Here is a 27,421-nt window from a genome sequence, read left to right as displayed (position 1 = left end):
TAAATTTTTAAGTTTTAGAATAAAATACTATTAAATTCTAAAATCTTGATATTTATATAAAGTCTAAAACTTATAAACCATCTGGAAGGATATCTTTAAATTATATTGCAAAATAAACCAACAAAGTATATCTACCTCTTGCTTGTGTTTCCATGTAGGAAAACTTCAGGATATCAAAATGATTTATTCCATGATAATGAAGTTACATAAATTACGGCAAGTAGAACAAAGCTAGCTAGCGAGAGCACAGTAGAAGTACTGAGAATGAACTGAGTCAGCCTCTGAAAACTGAACAGATTTATTCCCTAAACCTACTACTGAAGAACATTCTAGAAAACAAAAATAGACAAGCATACTTTCCACTAGCCATCAGAGCACTGACATCACGACAGGTTATGTAGCCTCTGAAACATTCCACTGTTCACTTGTAAATGAATGAGTGGAAAAGGCAAATAATGTCTTAGGATCATTATGAAAATATTTTTGACCTCACAGACTGCCAAAAGGGTAACAGGGAACCCCTGAGAGGGCCAACAGCACACTTTGAGAACTGCTGTGCTGGAGGAATCTGAAGGAGAGTGTCGCTGGAAGTTAAGTGGCTTTGAAGGCTGGGCGTGATTTGGTTAAGGGGCTGGCACTGTGACAGGGGGCAAGGGGAGATCAATGTGAGCAGAAACCTCGACTCGCGAAAGCCCAGGAGGAGTTCAGGTTCAACAGTTGTCTGAAGTAAACCGGTGGGGGGCGTGGGGGGCAAGACCTTGACAGACAAGCTAATAAAAGAAGCTGTGAAGTTCACACCGTTAAGCTCAACCTCGGCAAGGCGGGAGGCAAGGCTGGCTGTCAGACGCTGAGTCTCAAGTGTCCTTCCTACTGGAAGCATGTGTCCCGGAAGAACAGGATGGAGCAGAGACTAACCCCATCTCCCTGGGGAGCATATCAGAACCTCCAAGGGAGGGATTTCAAACTATCACTGTCCTACCCTCGGTACCCTCCTCCACTGCCATCACCAAGCAAGCTCCGTGAGAACAGGGCCCCCTGGCCCAACTTCTTCAAGGTGTTCCCAGGCCCTTGGCACAGTGTGTCCCACTGGGCACAAAGCAGGAGCCTAAGAAGCACCTGGGCAAAAGTCCCCTTGCGGTGCTGTGTTCGGTGGTGGTGAGCTTGAGCACCAGCAGCCTCTCTCTCACGCAGCATCACACCACACAGGCTTGGACCCATGAACAGCCTGGAGAACTAACCTGGAGGTAAGTAGAGGCACATGTGCAGGACGTTTAGGGGTGGGAGGAAAGGAGCAGAGAGCTAGGAAGCAAGCCCGCTAGTGAAGAACCTTGGATGTTACAGGAGAAAAAAGCTGAATGTTTACTGCCTGTGAACTTGCTGGTGGGTCGAGCTGTGTTCTGTTTACATGAGCATCCCCAGTGCTGAGTCCAGTGCTTGGAGCAGAGTAACTAATAAATAGAGTTTGGAAATGAATTAACAAGGAGAAACAAGGTAGAAACTAAGGGAGTTACTTCAGAAGGCTGCCAATGGAGGCAGGAAGACCAGAGGACAGAGTGGGAGCAAGGGGGCTGGTAAATGAAGAGTTAAAGAAGTTTGGAGGTTGCCAAGGAGAGAAACAGGATGGCACTGAGAAGGACAGTAGGAGGAAGTGAAGTTTCTTTCCAGGAGAGATGGATGCAGATAAGGAAAGAAAACCGATAGGGATCTGTGAAGAGGAGAGCCTGAAGGTGCGGGAGAGCAAAGAGACAGGAAGGACCATGGTCCCTGCCAATGGGAAGGAGTGAGCGTTGGAAATAAGGTATCATCTGCCTCTCAAGGTAGAAAGAAGAGAAGGCAGGGCCAAGGACAGGGAGATTTATTTAAAGCAGGAGAGAAACGCAGCTATGAAGTTTACACTGATAACTTAATTTCTGCAAAGGGGGAGACAAGGTTTGAAGATCCGCTGTAAGGAGTCCAGGAAGTAGGTGAGACGATAAGTGGGCTGTTAAAGGGGTGGCGGGAAGCCAGATGAGCCTGGCCGGATTCTGTGGTGCACCAAGGCAGCGCATCTGAGCACGTTCTCCCCAGCAATGCTCTGCACTCTGCCGCAGGGAAAAGGAAGTAGTCTGCCAGTCCAGCAGACACTGATGGTGGAGGGGGGAGGGCCGTCAGGTGTCATTGAGGGTGTCACTGATCACAGAGACCAGAGAGGGCGGGCTACCAAACACAGCCGGTGAAGGGCTACTGCCTGAACAGGAAGAGCAGAGAGCAGAGTCAGAGATGCTTGGAACAAGGGGTGGGTAAGGAGACATCCCTGAAAAGGGAGCCTGGCTTCACCCCAGAAATCTCAGATGGAAATGCTGCAGAAGAGCCCGCCATGTTGGCCACGTGGAAGTGTGGCTTATCGGGGCCAGAGGTCTCCAAAGTCGGGGCGCCTGGGTGGCTCAGTTGGTTAAGCGACTGCCTTCGGCTCAGGTCATGATCCTGGAGTCCCGGGATCGAGTCCCACATCGGGCTCCCTGCTCGGCAGGGGGTCTGCTTCTCTTTCTGACCCTCTTCCCTCTCGTGCTCTCTGTCTCTCATTCTCTCTCTCTCAAATAAATAAATAAAATCTTAAAAAAAAAATAAATAAATAAATAAAATATTTTTTAATAAAAATAAATAAATAATAAAAAATGAATAATTTAGTTCATCAAAAGCTTGGAATAAATTAGAATGGTCTCTTATATTGTGCTCAGGGCCTAATTAATTCAAATGACCTTGGGTAAATCCTATCACCTTTTCAAATTCCATTGGTCAAATGCATTGTTGGCTCCAAAAGGAGAAGTGATATGTTGCACTTGTGGTTAAGAACATAGACTTTCAGGGGGTGCCTGGGTGGCTCAGTCGTTAGGCATCTGCCTTCGACTCGGGTCATGATCCCGGGGTCCTGGGATCGAGCCCCGCATCGGGCTCCCTGCTCCGCGGGAAGCCTGCTTCTCCCTCTCCCACTCCCCCTGCTTGTGTTCCCTCTCTCGCTGTGTCTCTCTCTGTCAAATAAATAAATAAAATCTTTAAAACAAACAAAAAAAACCCCATAGACTTTCAGTATAGATTTAAATCTCAGCTTTACCACTTATTAGTCATGAAACCTTGGGAAAATTGTCCTCTTTGAGACTAATTTCAGCCTTGCAGGCCATATAGTCTATTGTGACTACCTAACACTGCTATTGTCATGTGAAGGTGGCCAGAGATAATACATAGACTGTGCTCCAATAAAACTTTATTCCACAGACACAAGTGGCTGGTCAAATTAGGCCTATACCATAGCTTATAGATCTCTGATCTATGAGACAGAAATAATAAAAATCACTTACCTTCGAGGGTTGCTGTAAGAATTAAGTTGGTTACTACCTGTTTTGGGGCACCCAATAGACACTCAACAAATGGAAGCTGCTCTTCTTCTTCTTCTTCTTCTTTTTACTATTTCTAAGGTTATTCCAACTCAGTCTGTGACCATGGATCTATGGCTGTAAGACTTTCTGGATGTGCAGAACAAATTTCACAACTGAAAATTACTTTTCTGAATGGAGATCTCTGTGGAAGGAACACAGATCTGGGAACGTAATAAACAGGAAACGTGGGAGTTCTCTGTGGCTCCCGGCCCTGAGGACTCCACATTACGAGGACAAACCGCTGCTATCCCAGTGTGTGGATGATCTTGTTTCAAAATAATAAATGCGTAAAGCTAAGATAGCAATTTTCCTTTGTAAAATGACCTGATACATGGCATTATGCTCCTAACTGCCGGGGCACCTTCTTCTTTCATGTGGTGGTAGCTTGTCTACTTAGCGTTTTTAACACCCAATTGAAGACATTCATCGTCATTTGAAAACAACTGTTCAGAGTTGAAAAGCTTGGATATTGTCCCACGGTATATTATCTTAACACAAACTGAAGATAAATGTCATCGAACTAAATATCAGAGTAAAAAACTATGCCATGCACATGTTTATGTTTTTAGTAAGGTTGTTCTATATTAGTCTTTGGCATCTTGGGAGTCAGGTTGGGGTAATTAATGAGGGCTGGTGACCATCTTGGACAGAAGCCGCTGGGAAAATAATGATAAGTGGTGGCTAGCGAGTTGTCCCTACCCCTGCTTCCCATCCTTCACTCCAATCATAATCTCTGTCCGGGGCGCCTGGGTGGCTCAGTCCCTTCAGCATCCGACTCTTGATTACAGCTCGGATCATGTTCTCAGGGTCATGGGATCAAGCCCCATATTGGGCTCCATGCTCAGCACAGAGTGTGCCTCTCTCTCTCCCTCTTCTCCCCCTGCTCTCTCTCTCTCCCTCAAATAAATAAATAAATAAATAAATAAATAAATAAATAAATAAAATCTTTTAAAAAATTCATAATCTCAGTCTCAGTTCTTGAGTCTACCCAGTGCACAATAGTTTGGATTCCATTATAACTGGGGTTGAATGCATGTACTATGCTAACTTGTTCAGGAAAAAAAAGCAGTAACGGAACTTGATAGTAAGTAAAATATATTTATTTTTTTATTTTATAAATTTTCACATTTGCTGTTGTTCAGTGGTTGTTCTTACAAAACTAAACATATAAATCATCAGAAAATATCAGCATTTTGCTTTTACTATTACAAGGGTAAATGAGAACAGAGTAGAAACACTTTTGACTTAAAAGATGGGAAAGGATAAGATTATAAATGCTGTGGCATTTCACTCTGAAATGGTATGTCACACACACAGCAGAGTAATTCGTCCACATGAAAGCTGTCTGTGGAGGCAGAGAGGTACTGCTATCTTCATCCGATGGGATCGCCACGTGGAATCTAACATGGAAAATGAGGCTGAAGAAGAGGGGCAAAATGTTTCAACCGCTGAGGATACCAGTCCCCCACAGGATTTTAGGTTGGTGGTATTCGTTTGTTTTTATTTTTCTTTTGGACCAAAAAAAATTATAATCGGGTAATAAGGCACCCAAATTATTAGGGCTAATAATCACTGGAATAATAATAACCTGTGCTGTTTTCGTTATTATCAGCAATAGCCAATGTATCAATAACTCATTTTTCATTGTTATTTACCGTTAGCATCTATCTTTATATTATAATATTTTCCGTAGATAGTGTAAGAGTTTTCAAATGGTCATGTTTGTGTTCTTACTGATTCATGTTGAATCTAGAACGTCTTGTCTGCCCATAAGCTTTCGGAGTCTCGGTTAGTTGATTAAACAGGACATATGAAATGCTTAAGCTGTTGACATATTTGCATCGATGTTACGAAGGAGCTGTGACTTCATATTTGTGCAGTTATGTTGCGTACCAAACCGTGCATACACATGGTCGTTGTGCACACAAGGTATTAATTGATGTTCTGGCCCTGAGTGAAGTTGGGGGCTTTGGGGAGAAACAAGGCTGCAGGATCTGTGCAGAAGTGCGTGCCCCCCCCCGGCCTGCCGGCGGTCACCTGCATCACCCTGGTGGAGGCCCTCCTGGGTGGCGAAGGCAGCCCGGCTCTCTCACCAATTAAACCTTTGCTCTTTGCTTGGACTACATCCAGACACAACTCTGACAGGCTCCTCATCTGCCTGGAAGCCGACTGCGCTCGATTTCACAGATGTCGCTGGAAATATATGACTGAGTTTTAAGGGAGTGAGTTTTAAGGGATGGGGGTTGAAATCTGGTTTGATACGAACACAGGTTTAGTAAAAAAGATCCCTGAAGTCGTGGCTCCAAGCCATTCAGTAGGACTTGAGTGGGGAGATCAGCCCATGTCGGAGGCCTCAAGATAACACAGGAAATTCCTCTGCACGGGGAGCAGGTGGGGCATATATTATTTCTTCTAGGCACTGAAGTGCAGGTTGCCGGGAAAGAAGAAATGGCATAAGGTGATGGGAGGTTGACAGCTACTTTTTTCTGTAGCCTAAAAGGAGTCATCAGATGATTTGCTGCTTTGAGTGTCATGGGTGGGGTGAGTACTTTATCCTCAGGAAAGCTTGGGAAGAAAACAATTTGTAAATTACCCATTCAGGGAGCCGGAGTTTCCTACCCTCAAACTGTACTGTTTTTACCCCTCTTCCAAGTTAATAGACTACAAACCGCACTTGGGTTTTCACTCAGTTAACCCACAGCTTGAGATCTTAAAAATCCCTGGGGTAGAAGGGGTAGCTTTCCACATTCCTGGGGGGACTGGAAATTGGGGCAGCATCCCCCTAAGGAAAGTTTATAGGCTTATTTGGCAATGTGAAGTCCGGGGAAGCTGGACTCTGGAGAGGCTCTGTGAGCCCAACAGTGGACTTGGCTCCAGCCACACCCCAGGGCCAGATCCGAGGCTGTCCACGTGCAGGGATAGAGCCTGGCATCCAGGGGCCACATGACAGGGCCCTGAGTTCAAATGTAGGGGAAGAGCGCTGGGAAGGCGGCCGTGCCCACCAGGCTGCCTCCCGTGGCCCCTGCCCCCCCGCTCTTTCCCGTGGGGACGCGGAGCCCCCTCTATCAGGCCAAAATTCAGAAGCGCAAGTAATCCTTTCAAATGCCTAGAGCAAAACAGATAAGGAGTAAAAACCTGCGGATAACCATTTATTTTTTGTTTCTGTACAGCAGAAGCCTCTTTTTCTTACGGGTGTCACGGGCTTTCTGTCCCGCAGCCCTTTGCTGGGGCCACGAACTGGACCCTCCAACAGGGGGACCGTGGTTCAAGCGAGGCCCCGCCTAGTCGGGTTGGGCTGCAGGTATGTGCAAACCCGGTGTGCTTTTCCAATGGCTCCTTGAATCAGCAAGTTCAAATCTGAGTTCGTAGTCGAAGGAAACGGGAGAGATTTGGACACGGAAGGGAACTACACCCAGGCCTCGACCCCCCTGCAGGTGAGAAAATGTGTCCCTAAAATTTATTGTTTATCTGGCTCCCTTGTCTCTGTTTCCTCTTGCGGAGCTGTCGCTGAAGCTGCAGCTTGTTGGTGAAGAACATCTGCCTCCAGCCTATGTCCTTGGCCAGGGCCCGCATGTCCGGCGTGATGGTGTCACAGGCCGACTGGACTATCTTCTCCCACAGCTCGTCAGACATGCACAGCTACGGGCGGGAAGAGCCAGGGGTCGTTATGTCAGACACAAGTACAAGGCATCTACTCACTCGCAACATCACTGCCCAGTTCCTGTGGCCTGTAGGCAGCGGGGGAGACGCGATGTGCGCATGTGCACCACGACCCTCTCTTCGTGGGGGAGAGACGCGGGCACGAGCGGCTGGAGGGGAAAGCAATCCTGGATTCAGGGCATAAACCAAGGCCCGATCTCACTGAAGGTGAAAAAGGCAAGATAGCTATAAATAGTACATATACAACATTGGGTTGGGTTTTTTTTTTTTTTTTAATATTTTATTTATTTGTCGGAGAGAGAGAGAGCACACAAGCAGGGGAAGCTGCAGGCAGAGGGAGAAGCAGGCTTCCCCCGGAGCAGGGAGCCCGAGGCGGGACTCGATCCCAGGACCCTGGGATCATGCCCTGAGCCAAAGGCAGACGTTTAACTGACTGAGCCACCCAGATGCCCCATATACAACATTATACGGTTAATTTATATATGCATTATATTGTTCATTTCCAGTGAACCACCTAACAGAGGCTGACAACAGTGTGGTCGACCACCTTCCATCCAGTGCTGCAGTAGCTTCTCAGGTGGGAGCGTTGCTAACTCCTGCTAGGCTTGCCTCCATTTTATTTTATTTTATTATTACTATTTTTTTTTAAAGTGGGCTCCACCTGGGGCTTGAACTCTCAACCCTGCAATCAGGACCTGAGCTGAAACCAAGAGTTGGTCACTTAACTGACTGCACCACCCAGGCGCCCCCTGACTTCCCTTTCATCAGTTCCACTCAGTGGTCATTATTCGTGAAAATCCAGAAGTGGAAAGACGTAGGCATGGTGGGCAAGCAAGAAGGAGCCCAGAGTCCCTTTAAACCCCTAGTACCCGAGCATGCTGGCCTGGCTCCTCCCTTCTGCTTGAGCCCCTCTCAAACATGCCCCAGCTGTCTGAACCCCCACAAAATCTTCTCTTACAATGAGGCAAAGAAAAGCAAGAAGCCTGTAGACCCCTCAAAGATCAATAACTCATGGAGCAACGGCTAAGGGCAAGAAATTTTGTGTTCAGGACCGCATTTATTTATTTATGTATGTCTATTTATTTCATAAATTATTTATTACAGTCAAATAATCCGAAGCAATCTCATATGGGATACAATGATGGAAGGGAAGGCATTCAGTCAATTTACACACAATGTTGCTGAAGAACCATGGTGTGCAAGGAAGGCAGATCCATGTCTAGAATAGGGCCAGAATCTGGGAAGGACAAATTGCTGCTTCCTCCATGATGAAAAGTCTGGTGTTACTCACCTGCCACCAAGTTACTGACTGGACCCCCCTGGAGTACAGCCTTTACTGGGGGCTCAGTATTACCCTCTCCTGTGGCAGTAGCCGGATTTATCTTGATAGGAGGAGGCTACTGTTGAGGCCACACACAGGCCCCATCTTTGCCACGGGCCATTTTGTTTATGAGCCCAGCAAACAGGAGGGTGGCTGGGGAAACATGCTGACTGACATTCACAGAGCAGAGCATTTTACCCATCTAATTACTGAAAACCTCCTCTGCATTAAGTGCCTTTTGCTGAGCAGTCACATGGGACACAAATATGGTTATCCTCTGGCTTATGCTGAGAAGTCCATTCAAATACCTCTTCCCTAGGAATCATCACTAATCTCCAAATCTGGTTCTTTTCAAGACTTTGACCATCTAGCCCAAACAGTAGCCTTTGCCCAGGAGAAATCCAAAAGCAGAACAGTTTTCCTACAAACAAATTCTTGTCTTTACCCTAAGGCCCTGGGGGACAAGCTGTACTTTTCCTTGGGAGGCGTGCTGCAGGTCTCAGCAAGGACCCAGACGGGCCCCCCCCCACCCCCCCCCGCCATGTAGGCTGCAGACATTTAGAGCATCATCGAATCTGCTGGCTCATGAGAAGCCAGTGGCACGGCTGCTTACAACACAATCCGGACCAGCGGCTGCACCCCACTTATCCCTGGCGGCTTTAGGGCTACGTGGAGAAGCACACTCAAATTGTGTATGTACCTTGAAAACTAAAAAAGATCCACAAAGATCCACGGCTGCTTTCTTACGGTAAGAAGTAAATCTAAGGCGCGGGATCTTAGGTAATTTATTGAGATGGCAGGCCTCTCAATTTTTGTGCAGTTCGTCTCCACCTCCTTGGCATACACATATCTTGCCCGAGCATCCAAGGTATCTGCTACCTCCTGCTCATCAGCATGATGTCATCAACGTTGAGCAGCACATAGGAAGGCGACAGGATCAATAGATCTGTGATATACGACCCACAGCCAGAGAACCAACATAATCCTGATGCAAAATGAAGAAGGTATACTGTCATCCCCATCAGGGGAAAGCAAATCTATTGTGGTGCTCTTAGTGGAAAGTCCAGGAAGACATGAGGATGGTGTGTGACAGGGTGGTGGCAAGGGAGGAGGTGAGAGATGGCCAGACTGTAGGTATATTTTGAAGGCGGATCTCCTAAGACTTGTGAATGAATTAGATGAGAAGTAAGAAGAGAGGGGAGAATTAGTGATGAGCTTTTTGGCTTGAGCAGCTGGGTGAATGGTGTTGCCAAGGACTGAGAAAATAAGGCTGTGGGAGAAGCAGAATTGGTCAATAGGTATGTGGCCGGGGGAGCGGGCGGGAATACAAGAGGTCTGGTTTTGACATATTAAATCTGCGATGTCTATACTACATGTAGGTGCAAGTGTTGAGCATGCAATTAGACTTAAAAGTAAGGAGTTCAAGGGGGCAACCTGGCCTGGAAACATATGTTTGAAAATTATCAGTGTGTAAATACTGTTTAAAGCTCTGGGATTAGATGCTATCACGTAGGTGTGACTGTAGAGAGAGAAAAAGCCCAGGGAAGAGCTCTAGGACATTCCAACAAGAAAGCAGTCAGAACATACTGCATGGAGCACTGGGTGTTATACAAAAACAATGAACAGTGGATCATTACATCAAAAACCAATGATGTATTGTATGGTGACTAATATAACATAACAAAATAAAATTAAAAAAAAAAAGAGAGAGAAAGAAAGCAGTCAGAAAATAAAAAAAGTTTCCAGCAAGGGAGACTGAGAATAAGGAAGAAAACCCAGACGGAAATCCAAGGTCTCAAAGGCTGCTGAAAAGACAGGAATGTAAAACTGGTGTTTTCGCAAGATTGTGTGCAAATGGCAACCTTCACAAGAGGTTTGGATGGCACAGTGGGGACTGAATGCCTGGCTAGCGTTGAGTCCAGGAAAGGACAGGAGAAGAGGAAGTGGATATAGCAAGTACAGTCACTCTTTTGAGGGAATTTTGCCTGGAGAGCAGAATGGGGAATCAGGTCAAGGCTTTTTTTTTTTTTTTTTTAATTTATGTGCTGATGGAAATGATCCAGTAGAGAGGGTAAAACTAGTGACAGGGACAGCTGCATGAGCAAAGTAGCGGAACAGAGGCACTGAAATGCACAGGTGGAAGTGTGACCGTGGATAATGAGGAGAACTTCTTACTGGGGCAGGAAGTTCACAGGGTCGATGGGCAGAGGGATGAGGCGCCGGTAGAAGGGGGGAAGGGACAATGGGGCAGTCCTCTGGTGACTGCTTCGGAATCCTCCGTGAAATGAGGCCACAACATCAACTAAGAGTGAGGAAGAAGGAGACTTCAGGAGAGAGAAGAGAGTGTAACATGGACAGCTTGGAAGGCAAAAGAGAGTAAGAAACTCTGTTTCTAAGACAAAAGGTATTTTATGTATAATGCTGTCTTTGGTTCTGAGTCGGTTCTTAATGCCAGACACATGTTCAAAAGATATGGTCCCAAGAAACACGGAGAAAGAGGAGAAGTGAAAGGATGAAGCTCTCTTGTTTCTAATGTTGAAGATGTGAAAGCAGGGCACTGTGTTCGAGACGGCACACTATTACGGTCCTGCCTACGGATATATGGAGCTTGATGTGTGCCCTGCTCCATTCTGGATATCTGGTTTGTCGCAGGGCCAGCGGTACGCAGCAAATATTGCATCTGTTCCCCTCCCCATGCCATTTCCCGGCCCTCTGCAGTCAGGGGGGCTGCAGAAGTAGTTCTGGTCGAAGGGCTAGGAGTAGAAGTGCTCTATCCAAACCCAGGACGTGAACCTCCAGCTGTCTCTTCCCTGCCACAGTGTCTGAGGAGACCACGCATTCCAGATGGTGCAGTACAAGACGGCGGCATCTCCGGTCCCAGATGGTCCCCTGAGCATCCAGCCCTGGCCAGCGAGAGGTCAGGAGAGCAGTAGCCTTCACCCCCTAACCTGTGGGCTTAGACATAGTATGAATAGCACCACATTGAAGGGTTGATGCCCCGAACGTTTCAGAGAGCATGGTGAGTGGGGAAGCCCAGTGGCCTCCCTTGTCTCTGGGAGGAAGGCCTAAGCGATTACCACGAAGCCCCCTCCCCCAACACACACAATGTCATGTGTGTGTAACCGGAGCTGGTGTCCGCTCCGGCCCTGGACACAGTCCTGCTCTGCCTGTTGCCACGGCCATCTCTACCTGTCCCTCACAAGCTGCACCCCACCCTGAGTACCAGGATTGGAATCCAGCCCAGCATTCAACAGCTGTCTGAAGGGGAAGCATGGGTGCCCCTGATTTCTGTCCACTGACCGCGGGCCACCATTTCAGCCCACCTGGCCCACAGCCCGCCACCTACTTCCCTCCCTGCCCCCAGCCCCAGGCAGCCAAGCATTCCCATTAGCACCCCCTGCCCCCGGGGCCTGGCCTTGGCTCTGTCCTGCCTTGCTCCCCTGCATCCTAACTTCCTTCTGGGGAGGGGGGAAACATGTCAGCATCATCTCTATTTCAGGACACCATTACATTCAATTTTGAGCAGAAAGCAGCCAGGACTTTTTACTTTTGCACTTTCCTATGTTTTTATGCTACTCTAAAAGTACTCTAATAAGGGAAAAGAAGGAATTACAAATAGAAATGAATAGTCTAAGAAGGCATAATCACTTAAGATCCTTTCTGCAGAAATATCAAAGCAAAAAGTATTACACATTCACATCATGGATACTATGACACAGCAACACTGAATCTTCCGATATTGACAGCCCACCCAACATCCTGATATCAATCAAATCACTCGTTATCTTCAACAGTCCTTCAAGGTCTAATTTCTCTGCTCGGATCACAACATAGTCTAAATATAAGCAACAAAGGGAAACTTTGAAAATGTCTTAATATTGAAAAATTAAACAGATCTTCCGATCCTCCTTTAAAAGATTTGAACTCTAACACCAGAGTAGATGGCTACCCCATTGCCGGCACGATACATTTCAGGATATCAGTGTGTCTCATATAATGAAGATGACTGAAGAAAACTATGAGATTTAGGGGGAAAGAAAAAAATTCTCAAAAGAGAGCTGAAATTTCCACCAGTGTAACTTCATTTGTGACTCATATTTTATACTGGAAATATTTACAGTTTGTTTTATATTATAAATTGGTCTACATAATATCCCCATTTAAGATGCCCAAACCCTGGGGCTCTTTGCTTGGTAGATGCCAGGCTGAGAAACAGAAGGTGTGCATCCTGACTATGGTTCCAGTTATTTGATCCAAGGCACAGCTAATCGTGGATTTAGCTCCCCCTCGTGGTGGTGCATGAACTTAACACACATGATGCTATTTAAAAGTTTAAAGGGATCCTAGGGCTTATCCACTAAAGACTTCTCCTTTTGGGCGCCTGGGTGGCTCAGTTGGTTAAGCGACTGCCTTCGGCTCAGGTCATGATCCTGGAGTCCCTGGATCGAGTCCCGCATCGGGCTCCCTGTTCGGCGGGGAGTCTGCTTCTCTCTCTGACCCTAACCCCTCTCATGTACTCTCTCTCATTCTCGCTCTCTCAAATAAATAAATAAATCTTTAAAAAAAAAAAAAAAGACCTCTCCTTTTACAAATGGGGAAATTAAGGGTCTGAAAGAATATGGGTGGGGCGCCTGGGTGGCTCAGTCGGTTGGGCATATGCTTTCAGTTCGGGTCATGATCTCGGGGTCCTGGGATCGAGCCCCTTGTCAGACTCCCGGCTCAGTGGGGAGTCTGCTTCTCCCTCTCCCTCTTCTTCTGTGCTCTCTCTCACTCTCTCTCTCAAATAAATTTAAAAATCTTAAAAAAAAAAAAAAAGAATATGAGTGCTGCCCAAGGCTCCTAGTGGGTAGTGGCTGATCGAAGAACAGAACTCTGTCTTCGTCTGATTTAAACACCTCCCAATACCTGTACACAGTAAAGGTAGAAAAACACCCCACCACCACCACCACCACCACCCCCAAGCTTCCAGCCTTTTAGAATCTCTTGAGACCTTTTATTTGTACCATTTTAATATCAAATTCTTGGGCAGGATTCAGAATTGGGTTGCTGTAAATACAAGCAAACACATCAAGAGCAGAGATGCTGGATCCATCCACCTCAGACCTGCCCACCTACCAGGGTGTGGGCCTCGAATCTCTATTTTCACCTGCTCCCCAGGTGCTTCTCCTACTTGGCCAGTCTTGGGAATCATGGTCATAGGGAGTTTGTAGCTGTTCCTGAGTCATGACCAAGATGAATATGTTTATATACCAGTCACCATAGTCTTGCCCTGTCTGGGCTTCAGCCTTTCGACTAGCTGCAGAGGTTCTTCGGGTCTACTCAGCTGTAGTTTGCTGAAAAAGGATAGCATCAAGGCCTGGTGCCACCTGGGCCAAGCCAGCGGGCCCCCAAGCAGGTTCCCTCCTAGCAGCATTACCAGGCAGGAGTTTGCAGCAATCCCAGGGCTGGCCCTCAGGCTGCCTTTTTCGTATACCATGACATGGGATTCACCTTTCAGGGGTGTGCTCATATTAGCCAAGCTCCCAGAGGATGCGTCTTTGTTGTTCACCCTGAGAAATATAACCACCCAGCAACCAGGTTTTCAGGTGCTCATCCATGGAGGCTCTGTGATTGGGTCAACATGGAATCAGAGCAAGAGCAGATGGTGGGAGTTAAAAGAAGTGGGTCGAGGGCGCCTGGGTGGCTCAGTCAATTAAGCGTCTGCGTTCAGCTCAGGTCATGATCCCAGGGTCCTGGAATCGAGCCCCATGTCGGGCTCCCTGGAATCGAGCCCCATGTCAGGCTCCCTGCTCCACAGGGAGTCTGCTTCTCCCTCTCCTTCTGCCCCTCCCCCTGCCTGTGTACTCTTTCTCTCCCCCAAATAAATAAATAAAATCTTAAAAAAAAAAAAAAAAGAGGTTGGTCAGAAGCAGGACATTCCTGGGGAAGGTAAGAATATAAGCAAATGCCAAAGGCCCAAGAGAGCCTACCCAGCACATGAGAGATGTCCAGGAGAAAAGCCAGCAGAAAATACTGGAAACAAAGACGGGTCAGGAAGTGAAAGGCCCGAAACAGTCCCTTTAGATGTGACAATGAAGGGGTTACTGTGAATGAGGCCAGGGATATTTAGTTATATTTCTGAGGCATGGACAGAGAGGGGAAAAGGGAGATGAGGTAGGCTGAGAGTAGACTAGTGGCTTTGGGAATTTAGGATGCCATAAGACCAGTGAAATTTTTAGAAATCCAACAAAACAAAAATTAAGAACCAAAATAAGGTTACTAACTTTTTAATTTTTCCAAGTAAGGATAATTTGTTAAAATGATCATGTTTTAAGGCCATTATTTCATAAAAGAAGGGACATTTTGGGGTGCCTGGGTGGCTCAGTCAGTTAAGCATCTGCCTTCGGCTCAGGTCATGATCCTGGAGTCCAGATTAAGTCCTGCATCAGGCTCCCTGCTCATCAGGGAGTCTGCTTCTCCCTCTGCCCCTCACCCTGCTCTCGTGCTCTCTTTCACTCTCTCGCTCTCTAATAAATAAATAAAATCTTAAAAAAAAAAAAGGACATTTTAAATCTCCAAAATAGGAAGGCCTAACCTCCAATAAAGGATGATCATTTAGGCTGGCTCAGTCGGTAGAGCATGAGACCCTCGATCACAGGGTCGTGAGTTCAAGCCCCACAGTGGAAGTGGAGCCTACTATTAAAAAAAAAAAAAAAAAAAAAGGGGCGCCTGGGTGGCTCAGATGGTTAAGCGTCTGCCTTCGGCTCGGGTCGTGATCTCAGGGTCCTGGGATCGAGTCCCGCATCGGGCTCCCTGCTTCTTGGGAGCCTGCTTCTCCCTCTGCCTCTCTCTCTCTCTGTCTCTAATGAATAAATAAATAAAATCTTTAAAAAAAAAAAAAAAAAAAAAAAAAAAAAAAAAAAAAAGATGATCATTTAAATGGAATAAATTTGGCTTGATAACAAACTCTTTATATCTCATTTACTTACTGTTCTCATTTCATCATGGATTATAAAATCTTGCTCCCATTGATGATGCTAGAGGGTGAACTGCCCTGTAAACTTTTGTTTTGTTTTGTTTTGTTTTCCCAAGGAGAAAAGGAAAGAGATTGGCTGCAAATAGAGTCAAGAGTTTTTGGGTTCTTAAGGATGAGGCTGATTTGAGAAAATTTCCGAGAGGAAAAAACAAACGAAAGAAAGATTTAAAAATAGTAACTAAATGCAATATAGTATCCCAGACTGGATCCTGAAACAGCAAAAGGACATTAGTGGAAAAACTGATGAACTATGAATAAAGTCTGTGGCTTAGTTAATAGTATTATATCAGTATTAATTGCTGAGTTTTGATAAATGTCCCCGGTTATTTAAGATGTTGGTGTTAGGGAAAGCTTATGAAGGGTATATGCAAACTGTATTATCTTTGCAACACTTACAAATCTAAAATTATTTGTAGGGGCACCTGGATGGCTCAGTCAGTGAAGCATCTGCCTTCGGCTCATGATCTCAGGTCCTTGGGTTCGAGCCCCTCATTGGGCTCAGTGGGGAGTCTGCTTCTCCCTCTGCCTCTGCCGTTACCCCATCCCCTTGTTCTCTCTCTCTCTCAAATAAATAAGTAAAATCTTTTTTAAAAAATAAAATAAAATTATTTATAAACGAAAAGGGTTTTAGGGCCCCTTGGGTAGCTCTGACTCTTGATCTCAGCTCAGGTCTTGATCTCAGGGTCGTGAGTTCAAGCCTCGAGTTGGGCTCCACACAGGATGTGGAGCCTACTAAAAAAAAAAAAAAAGGTTTTTAAAAACAATAACAACACATATCTTCTCCCATTCTGTCGGTGATAGACATTGGGGAGGGTATGTGTTATGGTGAGCGCTGTGAATTATGTAAGGCTGTTGAATCACAGACCTGTACCTCTGAAACAAATAATACATTATATGTTAAAAAAAAAAGAAGAAGAAGAAGATAGCAGGAAGGGAAGAATGAAGGGGGGGAAATCGGAGGGGGAGACGAACCATGAGAGACTATGGACTCTGAGAAACAAACTGAAGGTTCTAGAGGGGAGGGGGTTGGGGGGATGGGTTAGCCTGGTGGTGGGTATTGAGGAGGGCACATTCTGCATGGAGCACTGGGTGTTATGCACAAACAATGAATCATGGAACACTTCATCTAAAACTAATGATGTAATGTATGGGGATTAACATAAGAATTTAAAAAAAAAGTAAAAAAAAAAACTAATGATGTAATGTATGGTGATTAACATAACATAATAATAAAAAAAATAAATTTAAAAAAAAGAAAAAAAACCAATAACAACACAGAGGAGAAAGGAGATAAGTGGCAGACTAAAGTCCCTTGGGTCAGACCTTGGAGCCAGGTGGCAGGCGGCGCTGGCCTGCAGAGGAGAGGAACACCTCCCTCCCTGAGGTCAGAGGAAAGGATTAGAGATGGACACAAATAATTTGCTAATAAATTTGCCTGCAGAAATTTGAAATGGAAGCTTTTTTCTTTTCATTAATAAGGTAGTAAATAGCAGGACAAAGCAGAAAATAATGTATAAATGCAGGTGAAAACTAAGTAAATGGTATGCAGATAAAATGTAGACTGAAGACAGAAATGAGTGGTTACTATTACGTGGAGAGAAAAAGGCAGCAGCCCTGGACCATTCTCCATCTTCAAAAAATTCTGCTCTGCAAGGATACTGAGAGCTGAAATCAGCAACCTAGAAAAGGCTTACTTTAGAACAGCAGGTAAAGTACGGAGGATATATTTCCAAGACAGCATTGAAATAATGGCAGGACGCTAAGAGGGAGTCATCAAGAGGGGAAGGGAGCAACACCTGGAGAGAAGACAGTTGCTCAGTGTAAGGAATAAATTGCACAAGACACTGCAGTTGCTGCCATTCTCTGTCAAATCCTTCCATTTCATTTCGGGAACAAGCGCAGGCCCTAGCAGAAGCTTTCAATAGATCCCCACTAGTATATTCATGTATTTAAAATTCTTTTCCATTGAAAGTATGAATAATCAGCTTCTTATCAGCAGCAAATCTTAACTTTAATACATATTTTAATGGCAAAAAAATGTACAGTGATTACTCATAATACTTGCTTCTGGCTCTCCATTTTTAGGGGGAAAACCAAGTAAAAACATATGGTTTTATCCTCAAAGATATGAAATAATATAGATTATATTATTTAAAATTAATATATATCAAGAAATATGATGGCATTATTGTGAAAAAAATGTTGACTTTTTAGATAATAAGATTATGAATTGGGGCGCCTGGCTGGCTCAGTCAGTAGAGCATGCGACTCTTGATTTCAGGGGTCCTGAGTTCAAGCCCCACAATGGGTGTGGAGTCTACTTAAAAATAAATAAATAAATATAAATAAAAAGAAATGGGTGAATACTGTCTTCTTTAAAGATTTATTTATTTATTTTTAGAGAGAGATAGATCTCACGTGTGTTGGGGGAGCAGCAGAGGGAGAGGGAGAGAGAGAACCTCAAGCAGACTTTGCACTGAGGGCAGAGCCCAGTGCGGGGCTCAATCTCATGACCCCAAGGATCATGACCTGTGCTAAAACCAAGAGTCAGATGCTTAACTGACTGTGCCACCCAGGGGCCTCATGAATACTGTCTTTAAAGAAAAAAAAAAGATTATGATTAAAATCATCTTGGGAAATATTGCATGCTCTTTTATAAATGGACATTGCCCCAGTATATTACAACTAAATACCGGGTTAGGTTTTTTCTGTTTCAAACAAACTCTAACTCTGATTAACTTAAGCCAAAAAAGGATTTAATGCAAGTGTGTTTAGGAATAACTAAAGGGGCAGGAACCAAGGCACCTTCCAGGATGCAGGGAGAGGAACCAATAATGGTTGCCGCAAGACCCTGACATTGGGTGAAATCAGCACCAAGTGTGTCTTCCGATGGCATCATTCGGCTGAGGATTCAAAGTAGTGAGAGAGAGTCCATTTCGTCAGCCTGGGGCATGGAGGACAGGGCACTAAGATGAACAATTCCCCAAAACCACCCACATTGTGAATAGATAATTCTGCAAAGGGCTGTTAACGGAAGAAAGGGAGATGGATCGAAGACTCACTACTCACTGTCTTCTTTCATGTGGCCATGCCTCTGCCCGAACTGTTGCCTGGACTTAGAATGCCCCTTGACCTGAAATGCCCCTAGTCTTCCAGACCACCTGGTGAGCTCTTATTTTCCCTTGAAACCCCAGATAAAGTAATCCCTTCTGTGAAGCCTGGCGGAGGAAATCACTTTGTACTGTCTTTGTACCTCATACATACATCCCTTGTTGAACTGCTCACATTATATTGTAATAATCTGTATCTGTTAGGGTCTCTCCTATTAGACTGTAAGTTTCTTGAGGGCAGGAATAATGTCTTTTCATGTCTGCTACCTCTGTGCCTAAAATAGGGCTCATGATAAAGTAAGTATTCAACAAATGCTTGCTGAAATGAATGCAAACAATAAACCACTATGTGAAAGAAAGCAAGAAAGAAAGAAAGAAAAGACTTTGAGGAAGCACAAGAAAAAACCTGCATAGACATAAAATAATTATCTGTTACCTGTGCAAATCTGCGTGATGTTTGAGAAAGCCTGGCAATATCTTCAAGATCCAGATAAGAAATGATATTCAGGAGCAAATTGTCTGAGAGCCGTTCAAGGAAGTCAAATTTACCTTCACATAAATTGAAGACATAGTCTAATATTCTTGCACCAAATATTAAGGCAATTTGAACTGTAATTCAAAGAAACCAACAAACCAACAAGGTTATCGTGTGCAGTCAGGTAAAAACCATGATCTTTATCAGTAAGACGTGCTATAGGGCATTCTTCCCCGGGGAGTAATGTTGGATTCTGCTGAGTTATTCCCACCTTCACCAAGCTGCCTTTGGGACCAGTGACATACATTTGTGAGACATTTGTTTCCAAGTGCTGTCACTGCCATGAGATCGGCACCTTTGAGGGACACTCACTGTTTAACGCAGTAATGAACTACATCCCCTTGATCTCATCAGCACCAAATCCCAGTCCAGACAACTGACTTGACTAGTTATCAGCTCCATCCTCACCGTCACCCATGAATGGGCAAAGATGCTAGTCCATGTGGGTTTTCTACTATCCTTCCTCTCCCCAGATTAGTCTGAAACATATTAATATCTCTTAATTTTAGTTGTTTTTTTTTTCATTGTCATACGTTTTCTCCACCAAACTTTCTTCTTTCCTCTTTACCTTCTTTCTTTCTTTTTTAAAGATTTTATTTTTTTATTTGATAGAGCACAAGCAGGGGGAGGGCCGACAGAGGCAGAGGGAGAAGCAGACCCCCTGCTGAGCAGGGAGCCCGATGCCAGGCTCGATCCCAGGACCCCGGGATCATGACCTGAGCCGAAGGCAGTTGCTTAACCAACTGAGCCACCCAGGCGCCCCTCTTTACCTTCTTTCATCCCTATCTTTACATAATGGGAAAAAAAATAGAAAGAGGCAAAGAGGAAAACAAGTGGATATTTCATGAGAATCGTGTTAACTTTTTGCCTAATATTTTGTACAATTTTTCAGCATTTCCAAATTAGAAAATAGTTCAAAAAGAATCAACCAATTATAACGGTCTATCTAAACATGTGCAATGCAAGAAAGTAATAGCTTATTTCTTTTTTTAACCCAGTTTCCTAAAAAAAAAAACAAGAAATGGCTAATAAGTAGGAAAACATGTGTGGAAGGATACATATTCAAATTTTAACACTGGTTAAATCTGGGCAGTGACTTTCATTTTCTTCCTTTTGTTCATCTCTATTTTCTCATTTTTCTACAATATACCTATATTACCAGTGTAATTTTTTTAAATCTAGGAAGGAAGGAGGAAGGGAAGGAAGGAAGGGAGGGAAGGAGGGAGGGAGGGAGGGAGGGAGGGAGGAAAAGCGGAATGGAGGGAGCGAGGGAGGGTCGAAAGAAGGAAGGGAAGCCTGCTACCTCCTCATACAAGAGAGGAAGACAGGGTAATGATGGAGTAAGCATGTGGATTCCAGGGATCCCAAAGCTGGGGACTTTCTTGGTTTCTTCTTTTTTTTTTTTTTAAGATTTTATTTATTTGCGAGAGACAGAATGGGAGACAGAGAGCATGAGAGGGGGAGGGTCAGAGGGAGAAGCAGACTCCCCGCTGAGCAGGGAGCCCGATGCGGGACTCGATCCAGGGACTCCAGGATCATGACCTGAGCCGAAGGCAGTCGCTTAATGAATGAGCCAGCCAGGCGTCCCAGAACAAAGTTATATCTTTTTTTTTTTTAAAGATTTTTATTTATTTATTTGAGAGAGAGAATGAGAGAGAGAGAGCATGAGAGGGGGGAGGGTCAGAGGGAGAAGCAGGCTCCCCGCCGAGCAGGGAGCCCGATGCGGGACTCGATCCAGGGACTCCAGGATCATGACCTGAGCCGAAGGCAGTCGCTCAACCGACTGAGCCACCCAGGCGCCCCACTTTCTTGGTTTCTTGAAGCTCATTTTTTTTCCCTTCTGATTCTGAAAGCACCACTATAACTAGTCTTTCTAGAGGCCTGTTCTTAGACAAGAGAGAGCTCTCTACTCTACAGGGACTAAATACCCAAGGTTTGGGGACCACCTTCATCCTCAGCCTGAGTATTCCTTCTGGAGCAAGTAGGATGGAACCATCAGGAACCCTGGGCTCCATGCAGAAGTCAGTAGAACCGAGAATTGACTGCTGATGGGTCTCTGATTTCAGAATGGAGGTAAGGTGAGGGCCATCTTTATGTCAACCTCTAACTATGCAATGTAGAAGAGCCAGGTATATAAGATTGCTCTCCAAAATGGGTTAGTCCAGCATTCCAAAGGCATTAAGGGTTTTAGTGGCTTCTGAATTCCAAGAGCTTCCAATTCAAAGCACTTTTAAAGTCCAAGGGCTTTCCAGAGGAAAAAGTACCCTTGTCAAAAGTTTAACTCTAAAGGAGAGGTTTGGTGGAGGGACGCCTGGGTGGCTCAGTTGGTTAAGCGTCTGCCTTCGGCTCAGGTCATGCCCACATTGGGTTCCTTCCTCAGTGGGGAGCCTGCTTCTCCCTCTTCCACTCCCCCTGCTTGTATTCCCTCTCTCACTGTCTCCCTCTCTCTGACAAATCAATAAATAAAATCTTTTAAAAATATAAATAAATAAATAAATAAATAAATAAAGGTTTCGTGGAGAATGCCCAGCCTACCAGCAGAGTAAGAAGAAAAAGCAGTACTTAGTTAATGGAGGGAGAAAAAAAGCCCTTAGTATAATAAAACATCCCTTAATATAATTGGAGATGTTTGTTCATTTTTAAATGCCAGGAAAACATGCTCAATGAATCCTCAGATGTACTTTATGAAGCCTCTACCAGTAAAGTCCTTAAAGTGTAAAAATTATAAAAGGACATACACACCTAGGGATGTAATGCAACAGTTTCAAAGTGTATGGGCATTGGGGTATTTAGAAAAATATTTTTGTTTATTTGTATTTTTTATGTAACCAACATGTATTTCTTTTGAGATAAGAAACAAAAAAGTTAAAACAAAATCCATTCTGAAAAGTAAAATCACTGCCTTCGTGTCGGACTATGTGCCACCAACCTCCAAGATGGCTCCACAGATTCTCTTCTCCTGGATTTATTTTTCTGTGTTTCCATCCCACACTGAGTTAGGCCTGATCTATGTAACCAATAGGACATTGTATGAATGACATTCCAGTCTTGGTCATAAAAGGCAGTGGGGATTCTGCCTTGCTGCTGCCTCTTGGATCACTCACCCTGGGAGAAGTCAACCACCATACGCTGACAATGCGGCAGCACTCTGGAGAGGTTCATGGGGGGAGAGATTGAAGCCTCCTTCCAGGCTACAACTGCCACTTGTTTGTCATCCATGTATGTGAGTCATCATGAAATTGGAGTCTCCAGATGACTGAGGCTCCATGCAGCACCATACAAGACCCAACTACCGAGCTAAGCTGCTCCCAAATTCCAGACCCACAGAAACCATTTGAATTAATAAACATTTACTAGTGTTTTAAGCCATTAAATTTCTGGGTAATTCGTTACACAACAATAGACAATAAGGATTTGAGTACTTGAAAGTGTTGTGGTGCCATAATGGAAACCCAAGATGTGGGAGTATCTTTGAAATTGGAAAATGTATGGAAAATTTGAATGAGTTTGAGGAGGGTGCTAAGGGCAAGGCTGAAGAGCTTTCAATAAATAGTATAATAAGTAAATAAATAGCTGTTAATAGAAGTTTGGTGGACTCTGAGGAGGCTTCACAGGCAAGGGCTTAAAGGAAAGTGAAGAAAATATTATTATTTTTTTTTTTTAAAGATTTTATTTATTTATTTGAGACAGAGAGAATGAGAGAGACAGAGAGCACATGAGAGGGGGGAGGGTCAGAGGGAGAAGCAGGCTCCCTGCCGAGCAGGGAGCCTGATGCGGGACTCAATCCCGGGACTCCAGGATCATGACCTGAGCCGAAGGCAGTCGCTCAACCAACTGAGCCACCCAGGCGCCTGAAGAAAATATTATTAAAAACTGGAGGATGGGCGATCCTTGTCAGGTAGTGGCAGAAACATTATTGCCTACTGAGATATGCGAAGTAAGAAATAGACTTAAGGGGATGTGATTCAGCTACGTAGATTTCCAAGTGAGGTGTTGAACATGCTATCTGACTTCTTGCTGCTTAAAGTAAAATGTGAGAGCAAAGAGGGAAGTTAAAGAAAATTTCTTAAAAAGCTGCCAGGATTTGCTGGTTTTGGATATTCTCTGCCTCCTCAGATGGCAAACAATGCTAAAATTAAGAAATGGCTCCCAGGCAAAGATCAAATCCAGAACAATCTCAGGAAAACATGGTATGAAGATGAAGCTGAGGGCACAGCTGAAAAATGCTTTGTTAAGAACCATTCAGTCAAATTTTAGAGCTTCCAAGAAGCTGAAGGGTATTGTCGCTCAGGAGTCAAGAGCAGAAACCAAGTTAGAGAAGGGCTTATTTCAAAAAGGTGTATAGGTGTGGTTTTGCTTGATGAAGTGAACCCCAAAAAAGTTATAGACAACATATGAAGTTTTTAAGAGACTTCTATAGGTAGAAACACTGCCTGCCAACTAGAACTGAAAGGGTCAGAGGCAGTGCAAAAGGAAAAAGACTCCAGACACTCAAACTCCTACAGGCAGGAAATAGGCTGAGAAAACTAAACCTGCAAAGATGGGTTTCCTTTTGTGGACAAGGAGGATGACTCAGGATGGATCCAAGAGTCCAGGAAGTAAAACCAAGAGCCATGAAGAATTAGTACCAGATCTTGAGTTCTCATCAAGAACTGATAACCTCGCGCTTCCGACGGCAGAGTCTGGAGAAGGGGCGGCAGGCACCATGTCCGGCCGCGAAGGTGGCAAGAAGAAGCCCCTGAAGCAGCCCAAGAAGCAGGCCAAGGGGATGGACGAGGTAGATAAGGCATTCAAGCAGAAACAGAAAGAGGAGCAGAAGAAACTCAAGGAGCTAAAAGCGAAGGCCGCGGGGAAGGGACCCCTGGGTGGAATTAAGAAATCTGGCAAAAAGTAAGCTGTTCCTTGTGCCCAAGGCAATGATGATCCTTAATTCCATTCCTGTTTAAACATCTGGATTCCCTGTCATAGCATCTGTTGCTACCTATAGCTGGAATGAAGTGTTGTCTTAGATCCTGTTGTACATTTAAGAATAAACTTTTATAAAAAAAATAAAATAATCATACAGTAAAAAAAAAAAAGAACTGATAATCTCACTGAACTCTACCTCTGAAACTAATAATACACTATATGTTAATTAATTGAATTTCATTTTTAAAAAAAAACTGATAACCTATGCCTTACTGGATTTCAGAATTTCTGTGAACGAGTGTATACAGTGGTTGTCTCATGCCTGACCCATCATTACATGTTGGGTAGAGAGGGACAGAAAACTTGTCTAATTCACAGGCTTCAGATACAGAGGAGCTATGCCTGAGGAGCTGCACTTAAGGCATTATACGCCTGAGGTGCCCCATCTACCTATGGACTTGATCTATGTGATGAGATTTTGAACAACTAAAGATATACTGCAAGAAGAAAGAAATTTACATATGGGACTCCTGGGTGGCTCAGTCGGTTAAGCATCTGCCTTCTGCTCAGGTCATGATCCCAGGGCCCTGGGATGGAGTCTTGAATCGGGTTCCCCGCTTGGCAGGGAGCCTGCCTCTCCCTCTCTTCGCCTCTTCCCCTGCTTGTGCTCTCTCTGGCAAATAAATAAACAAAATCTTAAAAAAGAAAAAGAAAAGAAACTTACATAGAAGGAAGGAATAGAATTTCAGAAGCAATGATGAAGACAGAAGTGGCAGTAAACCCGGGCAAATCTAAACAACTACTACTGTATTAAATATGTTCAAAATAACAAACTGGCAGAGTTGTCAAACAAGGCAAATCAAAACACCATTCCACAATCACAATTTAAGGCAGAGGTTTAGAATGTAAATATTCTAAGGTCCTTGATATTCAAGAGGCAGATAGAAATACTAATAAATATTAGATTTTTATAAGTCAAGTTAAACTAAACTTATTAAAATTTTAAGGGACAGCACAAAGGAAGGAAGGGAGGGAGGGACAGGGGAGGAAGGAAGAGAAAGAGAAAGGAAGAAAAAGAAATATAAGGATAACTTCAAAAATGGTTGCTCTATAATCAGTTGGAGATTGGTTCACAGCTGAATGAAACAGAAAACTCATTTTAAGGTGACTTAAACAAATAGGGGTTCATTTTTCCTCAGTTAGTGTGTGGAGATGGGCAGTAAAGGCTGGTGTAGAAGCTCCATTATGTCATTAATGAACCCGGGTCCTTTTATCTTTCTGTTCCACATTCTTAGGATGTGGCTATCACCCTCAGGGTCACTCTAAGATGGTCTCTGTCCCCTAGGCGTCATAATCATGCCAGTTAGAAGACTCTAGATAAATAACACATAATTCTGCCTATACTACTTTTTTAAAATTTTATTGTGTTATGTTAGTCACCAGACAATACATCACTGGTTTTTGATGTGGTGATCCACGATCCATTGTTTCCGTATAACTCCCAGTGCCTATATTATTTATAAGAGACATACTTAAAAGTAATGATATGGAGAAGCAAAAGTAATAGAACGGAGAAACATGGACCAATTCAAACCAAAAGAAAGCTGATACAGTTATATTACCAGACAAAGCGTACGTTAAAGTAAAACTCTCCAATGGAGGTAAGGAAGAACCACTAAGGAATAATTCACCGGGATGATTTACTACTTCTAAACTACTATACCCCTGGGGCCTCTGGATGGCGAAGTCCCTTAAGCCTCCGACTCTTTGTTTTGGCTCAGGTCATGATCTCAAGGTCTCAAGATCAAGTCCACTATCGTATCATTCTCTGAGAGCAGCGAGGAGTCTGCTAAAGTTTCGTCGTCCTCTAGGGCGCCTGGGTGGCTCAGTCGTTAAGCCTCTGCCTTTGGCTCAGGCCAGGGTCCTGGGGTCAAGCCCTGCATCGGGCTCCCTGCTCTGCAGGAAGCCTGGTTCTCCCTCTCCCACTGCCCCTGCTTGTGTTCCCTTTCTCGCTGTGTCTTTCTCTGTTAAATAAATAAAATTTTTTTTAAAAAAAAAGAAAGTTTCTTCTTCTCCCTCTGCCCCTCCCCGTGCACTCTCTCTATCTAAAATAAATAAATAAATCTTTAAAAACAAATAAATAGGGGCACCTGGGTGGCTCAGTCATTAAGCCTCTGCCTTCGGCTCAGGGCATGATCTCAGGGTCCTGGGATCGAGCCCCGCATCGGGCTCCCTGCTCAGCGGGAAGCCTGCTTCTCCCTCTCCCTCTGCCACGGCTTGTGTCCCCTCTCTCGCTGTGTCTCTCTCTCTGTCAAATAAATAAATAAAATCTTTAAAAAGTAAAAAATAATAATAAATAAATAAATATAAATAAATAAATAAACTACTATATCCCAAACAAAACACACAGAGCAAACACTGACAGAATTATGAAGAAAAAATGATAACCCTCCACTGCAGTGGGAGATTTTATAACCCTTCTATCAATACTCGTTACATCACACAGAAGTGAAATTATAGAATATTTGAGTAACACTATTAAAAAGAGTTATTAAAAAAAAGTTATTCAATGGACATTATTATAGAAAGACAAAGATCAAATATTAGTGAGTTATGCACCCAAATTAAAAAAAAATGGTTACCTCCCTCAATTAGAAGAAAATGTAAAGATAAGAGCAAATATTAATAAAATAGAAAAGAAACAATGGAGGTGATCAGGGAAACAGAAGCGTCGATTTTTAAAAAGATTAATAAAATAGATAAACTTCCAAGAACAAATAAGAAAAAAAGGACGAAAGCATAACTCAGTCCTATAAGGAATAAAAAAAGAATATAACTAACTACAACAGGGACTGACAAAAATTGTTACACTGGGATGCCTGGGTGGCTCAGTCAGTTAAGCGTCTGCCTTCGGCTCAGGTCATGCCCTGCTCGGTGGTGAGTCTGCTTCTCCCTCTGCCCCTCACCTTGCTCATGTTCTCTCTCTCTCTCAAATAAATAAAATCTTTAAAAAAAAATTGTTACACTAACTAACTTACAATTAGCCCTACTGGACAATCCTTCAGAAATATAGAACTTACCAGTTCTGACTCAAGAAGAAAAAGAAAACCTGAGAGACTATAACCAGTAAATAAATTGAATCCACTGATTGGATTAAAAAGGAAAACGTCAGGTAAAGCTTCAGATTTACACTGCTTTACAGGTGAACTTTATAAACTCTTAGAGAACAGACAAGCCATATTTTACGCAGTTTTTTCCAAAAAATAGAAACAGAAGGAAACTCCAAATTAAATTATGAGGCTGCTCAAACTAGTAATGACGGTAGGCAAAAGCAAAGTTGCATGTGAAAAATCACTTAGGAATGTACATGGCTGGGGCGCCCGGGTGGTGGCTCAGTCGTTAAGCGTCTGCCTTCAGCTCAGGTCATGATCCCAGGGTCCTGGGATCGAGCCCCATATC

General features: G+C 44.0%; 1 protein-coding gene across 1 annotated transcript in view; it reads right to left on the bottom strand.

Annotated features, from left to right (window-relative positions):
• Positions 1-6,425: 6,425 nt before the first annotated feature.
• The window catches only part of FBXO36 (F-box protein 36), a 95,969-nt gene continuing 74,973 nt past the window's right edge, over positions 6,426-27,421 (bottom strand). The window contains exons 3-4 of the mRNA XM_021682992.2: positions 18,956-19,128; positions 6,426-7,052 (exon numbers count right to left, since the gene is read on the bottom strand). Of these exons, the coding sequence (XP_021538667.1) occupies positions 6,864-7,052; positions 18,956-19,128 (362 nt within the window). The 3' untranslated portion in view covers positions 6,426-6,863. The remainder of the gene's footprint in view (positions 7,053-18,955; positions 19,129-27,421) is intronic.

This window comes from Neomonachus schauinslandi, chromosome 3, assembly GCF_002201575.2.
Source record: "Neomonachus schauinslandi chromosome 3, ASM220157v2, whole genome shotgun sequence".
NCBI classification, from domain to species: Eukaryota; Metazoa; Chordata; class Mammalia; order Carnivora; family Phocidae; genus Neomonachus; species Neomonachus schauinslandi.
This window is presented reverse-complemented; position numbering and strand designations above follow the sequence as displayed.